Source organism: Rana temporaria, chromosome 1, assembly GCF_905171775.1.
Source record: "Rana temporaria chromosome 1, aRanTem1.1, whole genome shotgun sequence".
Lineage (NCBI taxonomy): Eukaryota > Metazoa > Chordata > Amphibia > Anura > Ranidae > Rana > Rana temporaria.
Window position 1 is genome coordinate 382,656,531 of NC_053489.1, and position 18,358 is coordinate 382,674,888.

General features: G+C 44.2%; 1 protein-coding gene across 1 annotated transcript in view; it reads left to right on the top strand.

Annotated features, from left to right (window-relative positions):
- SEMA6B (semaphorin 6B) overlaps window positions 1-18,358 on the top strand; it is a 1,705,299-nt gene that overhangs the window by 114,816 nt on the left and 1,572,125 nt on the right. Inside the window, exon 2 of the mRNA XM_040341109.1 lies at window positions 9,408-9,537. Within this exon, the coding sequence (XP_040197043.1) occupies window positions 9,429-9,537 (109 nt within the window). The 5' untranslated portion in view covers window positions 9,408-9,428. The remainder of the gene's footprint in view (window positions 1-9,407; window positions 9,538-18,358) is intronic.

An 18,358-nucleotide genomic window follows, 5' to 3' on the forward strand; every position in this document is an offset into this window, starting at 1 on the left:
CACACAGCTGCCCCCCTCCCTGTATAATAGTCTCCTCCACAGCCCCTCACCCTGTATACCAGTCCCCTCCACAGCCCCTCTCCCTGTATAATAGTCTCCTCCACAGCTGCCCCCTCCCTGTATAACAGTCTCCTCCACACAGCTGCCCTCTCCCTGTATAACAGTCTCCTCCACACAGCTGCCCCCTCCCTGTATAACAGTCTCCTCCACAGCCCCTCACCCTGTGTACCAGTCCCCTCCACAGCCCCTCTCTCTGTATACCAGTCTCCTCCACAGCCCCTCACCCTGTATACCAGTCCCCTCCACAGCCCCTCTCCCTGTATACCAGTCTCTTCCACAGCCCCTCTCCCTGTATACCAGTCTCCTCCACACAGCTGCCCCCTCCCTGTATAATAGTCTCCTCCACAGCCCCTCTCCCTGTATAACAGTCTCCTCCACACAGCTGCCCCCTCCCTGTATAATAGTCTCCTCCACAGCCCCTCTCCCTGTATAACAGTCTCCTCCACACAGCTGCCCCCTCCCTGTATAATAGTCTCCTCCACAGCTGCCCCCTCCCTGTATAACAGTCTCCTCCACACAGCTGCCCCCTCCCTGTATAATAGTCTCCTCCACACAGCTGCCCCCTCCCTGTATAATAGTCTCCTCCACACAGCTGCCCCCCTCCTGTATAATAGTCTCCTCCACACAGCTGCCCCCTCCCTGTATAATAGTCTCCTCCACACAGCTGCCCCCTCCCTGTATACCAGTCTCCTCCACACAGCTGCCCCCTCCCTGTATAACAGTCTCCTCCACAGCCCCTCTCCCTGTATAACAGTCTCCTCCACACAGCTGCCCCCTCCCTGTATAACAGTCTCCTCCACAGCCCCTCTCCCTGTATAACAGTCTCCTCCACAGCTGCCCCCTCCCTGTATAATAGTCTCCTCCACACAGCTGCCCCCTCCCTGTATAATAGTCTCCTCCACACAGCTGCCCCCTCCCTGTATAATAGTCTCCTCCACACAGCTGCCCCCTCCCTGTATAATAGTCTCCTCCACACAGCTGTCCCCTCCCTGTATAATAGTCTCCTCCACACAGCTGCCCCCTCCCTGTATAACAGTCCCCTCCACTTCCCCTCACCCTGCATACCAGTCCCCTCCACAGCCCCTCTCCCTGTATAATAGTCTCCTCCACACAGCTGCCCCCTCCCTGTATAATAATCTCCTCCACACAGCTGCCCCCTCCCTGTATAATAATCTCCTCCACACAGCTGCCCCCTCCCTGTATAATAATCTCCTCCACACAGCTACCCCCCTTACCTCACACAGCAGGAAGAAGACAGAGCATGGCATGTCCGAGCAGAGGGCGGGAGATGTTCAACTCTCCATTTAACAGAGATGATTTGTTGCTAGGACCGCCCCTAGCAACCAATCACAGGCTTTTTAAAGTTTGACAAACTCCTGCCTTCTGCTCGTACATTGTGTCTTCTCTACCTGCTGGATGAGAGCGGCGGCGGGGGAAGGAGGAATAACACAGGAGAGGAGAGAACACCCAGGCAGGCTGTTTTACAGGTTCACTGTCCCCTGCACATGAACCCCCCTCACCCCCCTCGCTCTCTTCAGCAGTGATACTCTGCAGCAAGCGCTGGACCTAGCAGTGCTGGGAGCGCAGTTTGCACAGAAAGCAGTAGCAGAAATGAAACACCTCACTCCTCACCGACGCTCCCTACTGATGTGCGCTCTAGGCCATCGCCTAACTTGCCTATTGGTAGCGCCGGCCCTGCTTGTTGCTCCCCACCATGACTTGAGACAGGGCTGGAGGTAGGAGGCTGCATTGTCTGAGGGTGGGCCCGGATGCCTGGCTGTAACATGTTTGTCGCTACTGCATTCTGTGCACTTGATGACAACTTTACAGTCTTTAGCAAAATGTCCATAACCAGCACAGCACCTGCAGCATATTCCAAGTTTCTGAAGAATCTCCTTGCGCTCTTGTAAAGTCTTTGCCCTAAGCCCACAACATTTCTTTAGGGGGTGAAGCTTCTTGTGAATAGGGCACTGACGATAAGGGTCTTTATCTTTGTCACCAGAATCGTTCTGGTGAGCAGGAAAGAATACAGGTGGTGTGATGTTTGTCCGTTTAACGGATATTGCTCTATTAAAGTGGTTGTAAACCCTTTTTTTGGACTTTTACCTATGGAAATATCTCCTAAATGTGTGCCGCTTAGGAGATATTTCACTTGTAGTCTGCTGAAAATGCTAACGGCGCATGTGTGGGGAAGAAACAAAACTCTGCCGTTTCTTCCCTAGCCTGTGCCGTTAATGGTGGCTCCCTTGAGCAAGCGCGAGAGTGATGTCACGCGGCTCCAGCGAATCACAGAGCCGGTGTCCGCGGCCCGGAAGAAAGAGGGACCAGAAGATGGAAGCTGCCTATACAGGGAACGAACATTGCTGGATTCTTTTGCAGGTAAGTGTCACATAATGGGCTAGTATGCGATGCATACTAGCCCATTATGCTTTTCATTTGCAGCGAGCAAAAGAGGAAGTAAAACCAATCAGGGTTTACTACCTCTTTAAAGTCTCTACGTTTAGCTGCTGTGTTATACCTTGATGAAGAAGATGAAGAAGCAGGCAAGTTGGGTTCACTGAAGCTAAATCTGGGATCGTTTCTCGTCCAGTCTTTATCGCTGATGAACCTGCAAAAATATGCGAATGGAGGAAAAGATACGTTATAGTCTCTTTTGTACCTTGAGCCCTGTTGTGCCCATTTCTCTTGTAGGCCGTATGACAGGTTAGACACTACTGGAAAAGGCTCTGACATGACAGTGCAGAGACAGTGAAGAGAGAACAACTGTGCCCAAGATTGTCAGCCAGAGAAAGAGAGAGCCTGAGTTGGCAGAATACCACAGCCATTTGGGGAATCATAAGTCTGCAGCGAGTTATCGGGGCCAGTGTGGAGAGAGGACAAGGCGCTATTGGAAGCTACTACAGTGTGGAAAAGCAGTTCTGGGACTGGTTTGTGGAGAGATGAAGCCACTCCAGGATGCTGTCTTTGCTGTCACCCTAAGCAACCTAAGCGAGTTGACTTCTGATCGGAGGGGCAACTAAATCAGTGTTACCGGGGCTAGTGAGCAGACATTGCTACCAATACTTGCTACCACTGCTAGGGAATAAAGTCACTAAGAGCTACTTAACCAGTGACCCCATACCTCTAATACTGCCTGCAGACCCTACTGATGGTGGCAACATGCGCCATCGAGCTCCAACGAAACTTAGGACTAAGGACTGCCCCTAGTTGTAACTAGCTTGAAGCTCTATCTGCTGACCAGTTTTTTTTCTTTTTTTCAAGTTGTTTTTATTGTAATTTCAAGGTAAAAAAACAATACAATACAGAGCATATTGGGCATCTTGGTCACACAAATTAAAAACTAAAATAATAATAAACAACTAAACGACTGTACGCTCAACCACCTGTGCAGATTATCTAAAGCAGGGGTCTCCAAACCACGGCCCCCAGCCACCCAGGAACCACAACTCCCATCAGCCTAGTAGTCATGTCTGTGAATGTCAGCGTTTTGCAGTGCCTCAGGGGATGTGCAGCTCCACAGATACTTCACATAGCTTATTTTAATTATTTACAAAATGAAATGAAGTACACATTACAAAGTCTTTACCAAGTATCTATAGAACTGTTAGTTTAACTTCTATAGTTGGGAAGATACTGGAACGTATAATAAAAAGACCACATGGATGAGTTCTTGCTGGAAAAAACCTATTTAACCACTTACCCCCCGGACCATATTGCTGCCCAAAGACCAGAGTACTTTTTGCGATTCGGGACTGCGTCGCTTTAACAGACAATTGCGCGGTCGTGCGACGTGGCTCCCAAACAAAATTGGCGTCCTTTTTTTCCCACAAATAGAGCTTTCTTTTGGTGGTATTTGATCACCTCTGCGTTTTTTTTTTTTTTGCGCTATAAACAAAAATAGAACGACAATTTTGAAAAAAATGAATATTTTTTACTTTTTGCTGTAATAAATATCCCCCAAAAATATATAAAAAAACATTTTTTTTCCTCAGTTTAGGCCGATACGTATTCTTCTACATATTTTTCGTAAAAAAATATCGCAATAAGCGTTTATTGATTGGTTTGCGCAAAAGTTATAGCGTTTACAAAATAGGGGGTATTTTTATGGCATTTTTATTAATATTTTTTTTACTAGTAATGGCGGCGATCGGCGATTTTTTTTTCGGTATTGCGACATTATGGCGGACACTTCGGACATTTTTGACACATTTTTGGGACCATTGGCATTTTTATAGCGATCAGTGCTATAAAAATGCATTAGATTACTATAAAAATGCCACTGGCAGTGAAGGGGTTAACACTAGGGGGCGGGGAAGGGGTTAAGTATGCCTGGGTGTGTTCTTACTGTGGGGGGGGGGGGGTGGCCTCACTTGGGGAAACACTGATTTTCTGTTCATACATTGTATGAACAGAAAATCAGCATTTCCCCTGCTGACAGGAACGAGAGCTGTGTGTTTACACACACAGCTCCCGTTCCCCGCTCTGTACCGAGCGATCGCGTGTGCCCGGCGGCGATCGCGCCCGCCGGGCACACGCACGGGAGTCGGGGGCGAGCGGGGGGCGCGCGCGCGCGCCTCCGGCGGCGCGCCCCTAGTGGCGGCTAAAGGGTAGGACGTCCATTTACGTGGTCTCGCCTAGGAGAGCCACCTTGTGGACGTAAAATGACGGTGCGGCGACGGCAAGTGGTTAAGCAACAGACAGCATGGATTCATGAAAGACAGAAGTTGTCAGACAAACCTGATTTCCTTTTATGAAGAGGTAAGTAAAACCCTGGACAGAGGCGTGGCTGTGGACGTGATATACTTGGATTTTGTAAAAGCGTTCGATACAGTTCCCCACACACGGCTCATGTGTAAGGTAAAGTCTACAGGATTGGATATATCAGTTTGTAAATGGACAGAAAACTGTCTGAAAGACAGAATTCAGAGAGTCGTGGTTAATGATTCTTACTGAATGGTCTAAGGCAGGCATGTCCAAAGTCCGGCCCGCGGGCTAAATGCGGCCCTCCTGTTAATTTAATATGGCCCCCCTGGGGATTTGGATATATATTGTTTGTGGCCCACAAACAATACCGTATTATCGTATACCGTATTTATCGGCGCTGCCTTGGAGGGGACAGGGAGGGGGCAGGATGAGCGCCGTCAGATTACATGAAGAGAATCTCCTGTTTACTCAGCAGCGTCTGTATTGGAAGTCCCGTCTCCTGGGATGCCATTGGACGACTGTTCTGTCTATAATAGGAGGCGGGACTTTGTATTAAAGAGGCCACAGAGTAAACAAGAGATTCTCCTGTTTGTAATCTGTCGGCACTCCCCCCTCCCTCTGCCCTCCGAGGCTGCAGTTGGGCATCGATCAGGCTGCACTGATGGCAATGGTAAGGCTGCATTCATGGCACATGTGAGGCTGCATTGGTTGCAAAGGTAAGGCTGCATTGATTGCAATGGTAAGGCTGCATTCATGGCACATGAGGCTGCATTCATGGCACATGTGAGGCTGCATTCATGGCACATGTGAGGCTGCTTTTACGGCACGTGAGGCTGCATTGGTTGCAATGGTAAGGCTGCATTGGTTGCAATGGTAAGGCTGCATTCATGGCAATGGTAAGGCTGCATTCATGGCAATGGTAAGGCTGCATTCATGGCAATAGTAAGGCTGCATTCATGGCATTGGTGAGGCTGCATTCATGGCAATGGTGAGGCTGCATTCATGGCAATGGTAAGGCTGCATTCATGGCAATGGTAAGGCTGCATTCATGGCAATGGTAAGGCTGCATTCATGGCAATGGTGAGGCTGCATTAATGCCAATGGTGAGGCTGCATTCATGGCAATGGTAAGCTTGTGCGTGTTATATGCCGATAAATACGGTATATCCAAATAACACGCCCAATCTCATCCTTAGTCCTGAGCAGCGCTCTGGGATTCGTTGGAGCCACAAAAGAAATATATACAGTATATCCAAATAACACACCCAAGCTCATCTCTTCATCACACACAGCCACAAAGGCAAGAGAATTCTTGTTGGGCCGTGTATTAGTTGCTCAGACGAACACACTTAGACCGAATTTTAATGGTTCAAAGAATGTCAGGCAAAATAGTCGGCCCTCACGCATGTTCACTTCATCAAATCTGGCCCTCTTTGAAAAAAGTTTGGACACCCCTGGTCTAAGGTTATCAGTGGTGTACCCCAAGGTTCAGTGCTGGGACCCTTACTTTTTAATATATTTATAAATTAAATTGGGTCTGAGATCAAAATCAACAACCTGACTAACTATGTAACTATGTAACTACATTCCCCCCCTCCCCATAACTATTGACCGAGCAACCCAAGGAAGCCTACAAGTTCAGAGATGCCACTTGAGCCGTTACAGGTAATATATAGAGCATTACTAATCGTCCATCGAGTCTGAATTAGTGGACAGGGATTCCGCCCAGATGTCACATATTTTATGGAATTTCTTAGCCCAGCCAAGCGACAGGTTAGTAGCCTTGTACAGTATAGTGGCAGAGCTGAGTTCACTAACCTCTTCCAAAAATGTAATGAGGGTGCAAACAAAGCCTTTCATCAGGGTACTATATATTTACGAGCATAATAAAGTACCGTATTTATCTTCATATAGCGCGCACCGGCGTATAGCGCGCACCCCCAACCTCGAAGGGAAATTTTAGGAAAAAAAAGAAAATACTTACAGTTTGAATGCCCCTTGTCGGTGTCTTGCCCGGCGTCCATCGGCGGCCTTGTCTGGTCCGGCGTCCGTCTGCGGCCTTGGTGGTGTCCTCCCTGATTCTCCCCGCTGTTTTTGAGCCGACCCCCGCGCTGTGTTTGAACGCCGCTGCCGACATATACCGAGCGCAGTACTCTCGGGCACGCTCGGCCACACTCGGCTCCTCTCGCATAAAGGCTAGGAGGCGGCACAGGGCGTGACCGCGAGCGGAGCCGAGCCTGGCCGAGTGTACTGCGCTCGGTATATGTCGGCGGCGGCGTACAAACACAGCGCGGGTATCAGTGTATATCGCGCACATACGATTTTACCCTTATTTTAAGGGGAAAAAAGTGTGCGGTATACGCCAATAAATATGGTAATAATCCTAGTAGGGTTCTGCTTGCCCGGCGAGGGGCCAACAGTTCTACAAGTCCCAACAGACATACTTCCACTGGCAATGGCACAGGAATGGTGTTGACAGTCAAAATAAAAGTGGTGACCTCAGCCCAAAATACTTTAATCTGAGGACAGTTCCAAAAAATATGAATGAAATCCGCTGAGGGCGAGTCGCATCTCCAGCAAGAAGCTGGGATGGATGAATATATTTTGTGTAGGCGCATGGGCGTGTAATACGCTTGATGTAGTATTTTTAATTGCACTAATCTATCTCTAGCTGATACTAGCTGTGAAAAGGGACACTCCTACATTTCCTCCAAATCTTCTGTATCTAGTGTAGGGAAATTGACCACCCAGTTAGCCTTAAGGTTTTCAAGGCCCGTGTGAATGTTAGGAAGTAATGTTCTATATTTGGTAGATAAAGGTTTAGGTAGAGCTTCATCCCTGAGCAAAGTCTCCCGGTTTGAGGTGTAAAAGGCCACCTGTGCATTTTCAAACTGAGTGTTAAAGGCATATCTAAGCTGCAAATACCTAAACAAATGTGAACTAGGTAGGTTATATTGTTGATTCAATCTATCAAATGTCTGTAGTCGGCTATCAGTACAGATCTCACTCAGATATTTGATGCCCATGCATGCCTACACACTGGAATTGGGTATGGACCCGAATTCTGACAGTTGCGGGTTAAACCAAAGAGGGTTATGTAGGGAGATGTGTCCAGGCGGCATGGGGCACATGAAATTTGCCACCGACCATGCCCTCAGGACCGCTCTCATTGCCGTTGTAAGAGGGAAGGGAACTCTAAGACCCTGGTAAAGTAGGTTCCGTAGCACCTCATAAAACCCAAGACTTGCTGCTTCCAGGACCACCGCTGCATTGGAGTTATCTGAGACCAGCCAGTTGTGGGCATGGGATAACAGGGCTACCCAAGGTCTCTGTTCTGCTGGCCAGTTTAAATGGGTACTATACCTCTGTCCATTCGTTTGAGTGCACTAGTGTGGATTTATAAGTACCCTTGTTGCATTTAAAGTTAATATGCATTGTTTATTGTTACCCTGCATGCTGAGTGTGTTCAATTCGGTTTAACTCCTACTTACTTGGGCTGTTACTGATTACAATTTTCGTGTTCAATTAATCTTTTTTTTTTTATCGATTAATCGACTAATTTCGATTAATTATAACGCACATACAGATCCAACTACTTTTAGCTGATCTCCTTGCAGGCTACCAACCACTGGAAAAATGGATAGCAGGATACAAAAAACACAAAAGGCAGCGCTCGATGGAAATAGCATTAACACTTTTATAGTCTTCAAGTAAGTAATAAAATAAATATTGCACTGGAAATAAAATCAATGTAGCTACATAAACTGTAAAAATGGTGCGAGTAATACCAAAAGGTAGCAAAAGCAGTCAAAAACATGTAGCTAAGTATGATACTGGTATAAAAATATGTACAACGATACCACTGCTGAATCCAGATGAGGAGGGGTTAACATCAGTCTGTCGGCATGTAGATGTCCCGTGAAGGGAACTATCACAACTCCCAGTGGATGGCTGTAGAATCCCAGGTTAATAGAGGGAAGTGTAACAGCCCTTGCGTGTGGCAGATAGTAAGGTCCCGCCGGCATGCAGATATGAAGGCACAGCAAAGGGGCCCTTCAGATGGACACGGCAAGCCCCGCTGGTGTCAGTGACATCACTGGATCTCTGATCAAACTCCCTGAAGACCCGGAAGCCGGCGGAGAGGTGAGTACCGATCAAAAGAATTTTGATCGATCAAAAAAATTAATCGAGGAATTAATAGTTAATTTCCATAGCCCCACTACTTACGCTATAATAGTCATTCAATAGATTAAGCGTATTTACCACTTAACAGGTGTGTGTGTGTGTGTGTGTATTTATTGCCATATACCACAGCCAGGCGAAAGGTATTTCTCACTTGTGTTGTAAATTGGGCTTGCAGTAATTTTACTCACCTAGGTGTACCGGGGGGCTGAGGTTGTTCTTGGAGTCAAGGTGCAGAAAAGAGAACCCAAACTAACCAGCAGCTCCTTCAGGGGTGGCGCTAGACTTAATTATTGCTTTCGGGGCTATTTTATGTTGCTTTTTCAAAAAAAGTCATTTCAACCCCTTTTAAAATATATAAGCTCATCATTTTAGTGTAATGGAATAATCCAACCCTCTTTTGTAAGACCTTCGGATTGTATAACATGTGCAAGTATTTTTATTCTTTCTTGTGTTTTGTAGAATTTAATTGGTCTGTGTACCATGCACCCACACTCTGGACTCGTGTGGTATTTCCTTTTGATAATGGGAGGTCTTGGGATGTCTGTTTTTCCGGAGGAAGCAAAGCCGGTCATCAGAGTCGGGGCTGAATGTGAGTTTCCTTCCTTTTGTTTTTTCAATTCTTTATTAAATTTTTTTCAATACAAAAACAGCTGGAAAACCAGAAAAATATAGCTAAACTAGTAAAGCAGAACCTTCTGTAAAAAAAGAGGTCCAATCTTATAGGTTACAACAAGAGTAATTTGAAGGCACAATACAATACTGGATACACATACTGTATAGCCCTATTAGAAGCGATAGAAAGGATCAAATGGGATTCAAGCTAAGATTCGTACAATATAGTAGAAAACAGCAAGTATGGACACTCTGGAACCAGGAACTTGTCACACTAAGGGGCGACAATAAACAGCTATCACATAACTTGTGGTGGAATGCATTAGTAAAACCCCATAGAGCCCATGCAATGGGTGGAACAACTATTTACCTAAAGGGAAGAGTGGAAGAAAGAGACAAAGAAGATTAAAAAGAGTTTAGCATTGCAGGCTGAATGTGCACTCTCACTGGAGAGTGCAATGTCATTAGCATTATATAACAATACATGTGAATCAAAAGAGAAAATAGAGGAGCAGACTAAAGCTGGACATTAATGTGTTAGTTTCTTTCTTCAAACAGGCGGTTGAATGAAAAAAAAAAAACGAACACAATTTCCCCATCCACCCATTCGATGTGCGTGCGGGAATCCTCACCGTCATTGTACTCTGACAGTGAGGAGTCAGCAGAACTCGCCCCCATCAAAATACATTGATCAGCACTGCAGCCTATTGACTGGATTCACTGATTGAGCAATAATTTTCCAACAAGTGGGTTCATGAGAGTAGAGAAAGCATAGGAAAAACTTTAGGGAAATTAATGAAATTGCCCACTTCACGAGTGTGTATTCCAATAACGTGAAAAAAAATTATGAGAAAAGTGTTCAAACTTACTAATAAACAAATCAAATCTATGTGCCAAACAATAAACATATGTACAAAAAACTGATGAAAATATCAAATATCTTATTGAATGCTCTACAGCTGTGCTTAACCACTTCAGCCACAAAGGATTTACAATTGTCAGTTAAAGCGAACCAGTGCCGTAATGCAAAAAGTGCTCTGGTCCAGTTTTTACAATACGGCACTGGTTTGCTTTAACTGACAATTGCGCTGTCATGCGACGTTGCACCCAAACAAAATTGACGTCCTTTTTTCCCACAATAGAGCTTTCATTTGGTGATATTTGACCATCTCTGCGGTTTTTATTTTTTTGCACTATAAACAAAAAAGGTGTGACAATTTTGAAAAAAAGCTATATTTTTTACTTTTTGCTATAATAAAAATCACCAAAAAATGTATAAAAAAAAACGAATTTCTTTCTGAGTTTAGGCAGAAATGTATTCTACATATTTTTGGTAAAATTTTTGAAATAAGTGTATTGATTGGTTTGCGCAAATGTTTCTAACTGTAGGGGGGATTGTCTCACTAGAACATGACGGAGATCACTGCTTCCGATGACAGGGAGCAATAGATCCCTGTCATGTTGCTAGGCAGAACAGGGAAATGTCTTGTTTACATAGGCATCTCCCCATTCTGCCACTCTCGTGACACGATCGCGGGCCCCCAGGCGGACATCGCGCCCCGCCGGTGGTGAGCAATTGCTCGCCCACTATGCCGCGATTTAAAGGGGACGTACAGGTACGCCCATTTGGCCAGCCATGCCAACGTATATCATTGTGTGCTGGTTGGCAAGGGGTTAATATATGCTCTTAAATACTTTGTATAAACAAGGTGACTAACACCACAAAGAGCCCAGCACTGAGCTACCAATATTGTGAACTCCAAAACTACTCATTCACCAATGTTACAATGTAAATAAATACATTTCAGTTCTTTAAGAAAAAAAGTATCTATGTATATTAGTGTCAATACAAAACAAACATTTGTCTGATAACTCAGTGCCCATTCTTTTTTTTTTATTATCAAAATTGTTATTAGTTTTTCAACATTTCCATTTAACAATATATTACATTGTATCACATCCTTGTACAATAAACATCCTTATCTGTATCCCATAACCCCCCCCCCCCCGGGGGAAATAAAGAGAGAAAAAAAAAAGAGAAAAATAAAAAGGGGAGAAAAATTATCCCCCTCACTTATTCCCTGTGGCTCTCTCCCCCCCCTCCAAACACCAAACAGAAAATAAAAAAAATAAATAAAAATAAAAAAAATGATCCCTTAGATATGAGGCTTCTAAAAAGCCATTCTATAGCTTATTGCTCATCATTCCTTGTCCCCTAAAAACACTTTTACCAAGTGTTTGAAATCTGAGGCCTCTGTCAGGCCATAAAGCCACTAATGACTTAACCCCCCCCCCCCGCTTTTTTTTTATCTCACCCTTTCTCCCATCCCTATTCCACACACCAACCCGAAAGAAAATAAGTAAATGTATATAATAACAAATCACAAAAAAAAAAAAAGTATATCCCAATCCCCCCCTCTGTGCCCACCCTCTCTTAAACCTGTACAGGTGGGGGGTTAGGAGCAGTGCCGCACGGGATTTCATATTGAGAGCTAAAATAAATAAATAAATAAATACTAAAAATTAAAAAAATTAAAATAAAGACAAACAAGTTATTCTCCACCCCCCCCCCCCCTACAGGCTATCCACTTACGTTTTCCTACAGCTCCTTAAATTATTCAATCTCTAGCGAGCATTTTTCCCATTCTGACCATATTACTCTAAACTTTTCCTTTCTATCTTTAACCCTGGAAATCCATCTTCTGCCTCCATAATTAAGTTCACTTCTCTCTTCCATTCAAGAAAAGTTTGGCCTTTTATCCTGTTTCCATAATCTAGGTATTAATAATTTTGCCGCATTTAATAAATGAGGCGAATACTCACCTTATATGATCCCATGGACCTTGCTGACACGTGGAATAGGAAGTTTAAAGGTGTCAGTTCTATTTCCTCGGAGATATCCTTCCAACCCAAGGGGCAATTCTCTTGCCAAAGTCCTCTGAATCTTTGGGCATGACCACCACAGGTGGAGTAGGGTACCCTCTTGTCCACATCCCCTCCAACACCTATTGTCCGCAAGCCTATACATCTGTGCCAATCTTACTGGGGTTCTATACCACCTAGATAGAAATTTATAGGACATCTCCTGAATCTGTGAGCTTACAGATGTATAGTGTGTGGAGTCAATAAGTTTTTTAATTTGTTGCGTGGTAAACCTGTGATTTAGCTCTCCTTCCCATTCTCTAATATAGTAAGGTGTTGTTTTTCTCTGTGTCCCTAGGATTAATCTATACATTTGAGACAGTAAGTGTTTGGCCCTCCCAATCTTTACACATCTGGTTTCAAATATAGTAAGCGAATTAAGAGGCCTTATCCTGGTTTTCCATTTTTGAAAGAAGCACCCTAATTGATGATACCTCCACTCCACCATTGCGGCTGTTCCCCAGCTCCGTCTCAATTCAGGTAAGGGGGTCAGGGTTCCACGTGGGGCAAATTTGCCGCATGTGGTGTCCCTCCCCCAGGCCTTCATTGATCCTACTTTCTCGCCTGGGGGGAACCACGGGAATCCCTCCAGGGGAGCCAGGGGGGATATCCCAGGGGCATAATCTTCTGATTGATTTATTTTATCCCATATCCTTAGTGTATTATTAGTTAATGGTGACATCCATTTTGAGAGCCCTCTTTCTGTCTTCGGTATCCAAGGAGCTCCTGCTAGGTTCCTTCCTGCCATTGTTTTGCTCTAATTTTACCCATGTTTTAGTTGATGATCGTGATTCCAGTTTAGTATACGTACTAGTGCCATTGCCCTATAATATGATATTACATCTGGCAGCCCCACTCCGCCCTCTGACTTTTCTCTACACAAAATTTCATAGGCTAATCTGGGGCGTTTATCGTTCCATACAAAGGATACAAAAGCCTTCCGTATGCCCTTAAAAAAACTCTGTGGGAGGTGAATTGGCACTGTATGTAAGACATAAATTATTTTAGGTAGTAAGTTTCATTTTTATTGCTTTCACCCCTCCAAACCAAGTTAAAAACTGCCCTTCCATTTCTGAAGATCCTCTCTTACCCCTTCCATTAAGGTACCATAATTCAGGTCGTATAAAAGTTTAGGGTCAGGCGTTATATGCGTCCCTAAGTACACTAGTGGATTTTTTTATTCCATATGAAGAGATATGCTTCTTGTAGAGTGTTCGCCATACTTAAAGGAGTTCTCTGACCTAAAACGTTTAAAACCACACTCGCTGTGCCCGGGCTGTAAAAAAAATAGAAAATAAACTGTCCACTTACCTGCCTACGATCCCCCGTGTTCCGATATCGCCGTCCCGTTCTCCGGTCCCGGTCTCTTCCGATTCCTGTGGTGTCGGTGACTCATAATGCGCTCAGCCTATCAGCGGCCGCGACGGGACATTGCTGCGGCCGCTGATAGGCTGAGCGCACTATGAGTCACCGACACACAGGAAGCGAAGGGGCCTGGGACCGGAGAACGGGACGGCGATATCGGAACAACGGGGGATCGTAGGCAGGTAAGTGACAGTTTATTTTCTATTTTTTTACAGCCCGGGCACAGCGGGGGTTAAAAGTTTTAGGTCAGAGAACTCCTTTAAAGATACATGGCTAGGAAATAATATAGACTTCTCAAAATTAATTTTAAAATGGATAGGGCCCCAAACCTAGATACTTCTTCCATCAAGGCAGGTAATGAAGTCTGTGGTGTGGATAGGTAGAACAACAGGTCATCGGCATATGCCGAGACCTTATGTTCATCCGGCCCAATACACGTTCCTGTTTCCGTTATTTCTTCTTATTTTGCAGAGAAAGGGTTCCAATATCATTGCAAATAATAAGGGAGACAAGGGACACCCTTGTCTCGTACCATTGTATATTTGGAATAGTCTGACAAAGTGCCATTCACCTTTACTCTTGCTCTCGGGGACGCGTACAACGCCAGCACCCAACCCATCACACGCTCTCCCACTTTCATCCACCTCAGAACCTCAGTCATAAACATCCAGCTAACCCTGTCGAAAGCTTTTCGGCATCCATAGATAATATTATTCTGGGGCTTTGTCCGGACCGTATTGCATCCAATGGAGGACATTTAATGCTCTTATGGTGTTGTCTCTAGCTTCACGCCCTTCATAAAGCCTGTTTGATCAGGGTGAACTAGCTTCACTAAATGATCCTGTAGTCTAAGGCCGGGTACACACGGGCAAGACATGTACGGTGAGAGCGTCCGTCGGACCGTTTCCACCGTACATGTCTGCCCGAGGCTTTCTGTACGATGGCTGTACTAACCATCGTACAGAAAGCCGCGCGTAAACAATACGCGGGGCGTGTCCGCAGTGTCGCCGCGTCGATGACGCGGTGTCGCCGCGACAATGACGCGGCGACGTGGGCGGCCTGCTTTTAAAATTGCTTCCACGCATGCGTCAAAGTCATTCGACGCATGCGAGGGAATGCGGGGGCGGCCGGACATGTACGGTAGGTCTGTACAGACGACCGAACATGTCCGAGCGGGCAGGATTCCAGCGGACTGTTTTAAAACAAGTCAGGAATATTTGTCCGCTGGGAAAAGGCCCGGCGGACAAATGTTTGCTGGAATTCGGCCCGCTCGCGCCCACACACGACCAAACATGTCTGCTGAAACTGGTCCGCGGACCAGTTTCAGCAGACATGTTTGGTCGTGAGTATGGGGCCTAAGTGCCACAATTTTTGATAATAACTTCGTATCAGAATTTAACAGAGAAATTGGGTCTATAATTAGCACAATGTTGGGGATCTTTTCTGGTTTTGGGAGGACTGTAATGTGTGCCAATAGTGCTTCTGGAGGAAGTGGATTCAGAATGTTAATCGAATTGAAGTAATCAACCCAGGTTTTCAGAATTTTTTTATAATATAAATTCGTAAAGCCATCTGGCCCTGGGCTTTTTCCTATTGTGAAATTTGCTATTACTCCATGCACTTCTTCTACTGTAAATCGGCCTGTTTATCATCTCCGTGGCTTCAGATGGCAGTGAAGGTAACTCTGAGTCCGCAATGTATTCCCTAATCACCCTCACTCGGAATACATTAGTGTACTTGCCGATTCCTGTTGAATATTATATAAATTCTCGTAGAATTTATGAATTCTGCCGCAATTGCCTGTGTTTCTACAATTTTTTTATTTTGTATAGTTAAATTATGAACATGTCTGGAATCTTGTTGTTTTTTAAGTTGTCTAGCTAAAAGGCGACCACATTTATTTCCCTGTTCATAGAAACGGTGTGCGTAGTATCTATATTTATTTCTGGTTTTCTGATCTAGACACTGTGCCAGTTTACTTTGTGCCTCTTCCAACCTCTTAGCGTCTGCTGGGTCCATGGAGGATTTATGTTTTATCTCTATCTTATTTATTTCTTCCAGCAGATCTTTTTTTTCTTTTTGTTTTTCTTTTTTTTTTCTTGCCCCCCATGCTATCAAATCCCCCTGATCACTGACTTATGGGCCTCCCAAATAGCCTGTTCAGAAGTTTCCCCAGACACGTTCCTTTCAAAATATGTTTGATTTTAATGGTTAAATCTTCCACAACGCGGCTGTCGTCTAACAGGTCTCATTTAACCGCCAAGTTCGTTCCAAGTGGCCCAATGATACTGGATGTAAGGTCATAATGACAGGTGCATGATCTAAAATTGGTTATTGATCCATCGTACAAGATCTGATCCTTTCTAGGTAGAACTGGTCCACGAAGAAAAGATCAAGACGAGAGAACATAGTGTAATTTTTGAATAATTAGCTATAGTCTTTTATCCCCATCATGCGTTGCTCGCCATCCATCTACCAAGTGGGCAGTCCATAAAAGCCGCTTTTTTGTGTTTTAGAGCCTTGAATGATATGGTGTGTTGCCTGTTTATGTGTCTATACTTGGATTTAATACTAAATTAATGTCACCCCCCTAAAATCAAAATCCTTCTCTATACTTCTCTAGTAATTTCAAGGTTTTATCAGGAAGTTAGCTGTGCCTGTGTTTGGGGCGTACACTGAGGCAAATGTATAGCAGTAGCCGTTCAATTTCGCTTTTAAGAAAAGGTACCTACCCTCGGGGTCTATTTTGAGAGATATCACGATTACTGGGCATGTCTTTTTAAATGTTATGGACACTCCCCTTGCCCTTTGAATTGGAGACGACGCATGGAACCACTGGTTAAATATGTGTAGGGGCATATTTGGTGTAGCCCCTTTCAGAAAATGAGTTTCCTGCAGAAAGGCCACATCTATGGCATAATGACTTAACTCCTGCCACAAACGCCCTCTCTTCTGGGGTGAGTTTAGGCCTCTAACGTTATGTTATTACCTTTAATGGGCCTGCCATCCCTTATTTATATGAAAGAAAAAAAAAAAAGGGACAAACGCTTAGCTATTCGCTGCTGTATACCTTTTTTTTCTGTTTCCTGCCTGTCCAATAGAGGGGAGAGGATGTGGAGAACATAGACAAACAACCACAGCAAACACAAAAAAAAAAAAAAAAATACAATAAAACAAAACAAAAAAGAAAGAGGAAAAAAAATTAAAAAGAAGAAAAAAAGAAAAAAAAAAAAAGGAAGAAAACCAAATTTCCCCAGAAGGAACAAAGACAAAAAAACTACCCTCAACCCCCTCCCTCCCTTCCCTAAACCATACTCTCCTTAGGGTTACCCCCTAATTCGGAAGAGTTGTCCGCAGAGGGGTACACCCCCCCCCCCGCCGACCTCTCCACCTTCCTGCATTCTTGCAGGATTTCGTAACCCATATATCGGCCTGGCCTACTGGGTAAAACACCCCTTTACCCCCCCATTCCTCCCTATCCCTCCCCCGGGCCATTTCTTTTTATTCCCCCTCTTTTTATCCCATACCCACTTCGTGGTGGGGCCCTTATGTCTTCTTCCCCTTGGTTTACATTCGATGTGGGTATTGGGTTGGTAATCTCCCCCCCTCAATACTTCAAATGGTACTTTTCTCCCCCCCTTCTCCAGTCTATCATTATACCTTCATTTATATAATATTTTTCCCGATTAGGGGATCCTGAAGAACATTTCCTTATACCATTCTAGACAATTGTATCGATACATTAATAATTAATTACAACCTCCAATAATAAAAAAAAAAAAGTGGGTGTCATCAGTGCCTTAAGTGACCCTGTGCCCCTTTCTTGCATATTCTTTCATTCACTTCTACCAAAAATGTATTATATATACCAAAAAAAAAATAAGAGAAAAAAAAAAAAAAAAAGAGGAAAAAGCAGGTTTAAAAATATCTTCCTTCCCTTTTTCCCTCCCTTACCAAAAAAGGAAGAAAAAAAAGTGGGTGTCATCAGTGCCTTAAGTGACCCTGTGCCCTTTTCTTGCATATTCTTCCATTCACTTCTACCAAAAATGTATTATATATACCAAAAAAAAATAAAAAAAAATAAAAAAAAAAGAGGAAAAGAAGGTTTAAAAAATATCTTCCTTCCCTTTTTCCCTCCCTTACCAAAAAAGGAAGAGAGAAAAAAAAAGTGAGTGTCATCAGTGCCTTGAGTGACCATGTGCCCTTTTCTTGCATGTTATTCCATTCACTTCTACCAAAAATGTATTATATATAGAAAAAAAAAGGTTTCAAAACATCTCCCTCCCTACCCTTTTTTTCTCCCTTACCAAAAAAAAAAAAAGGGGGGGGGGGTGGTGTCATCAGTGCATTGAGTGACCATGTGACCATGTGCACTTTTCTTTGCATGTTATTTCATTCACTTCTACCAAAAATGTATTATATATACCAAAAAAATAAAAAAAGGAGGTTTAAAAATAAACTCAGTGCCCATTCACTACATCAATCCAATCATGTTATTACTCCACCCATGA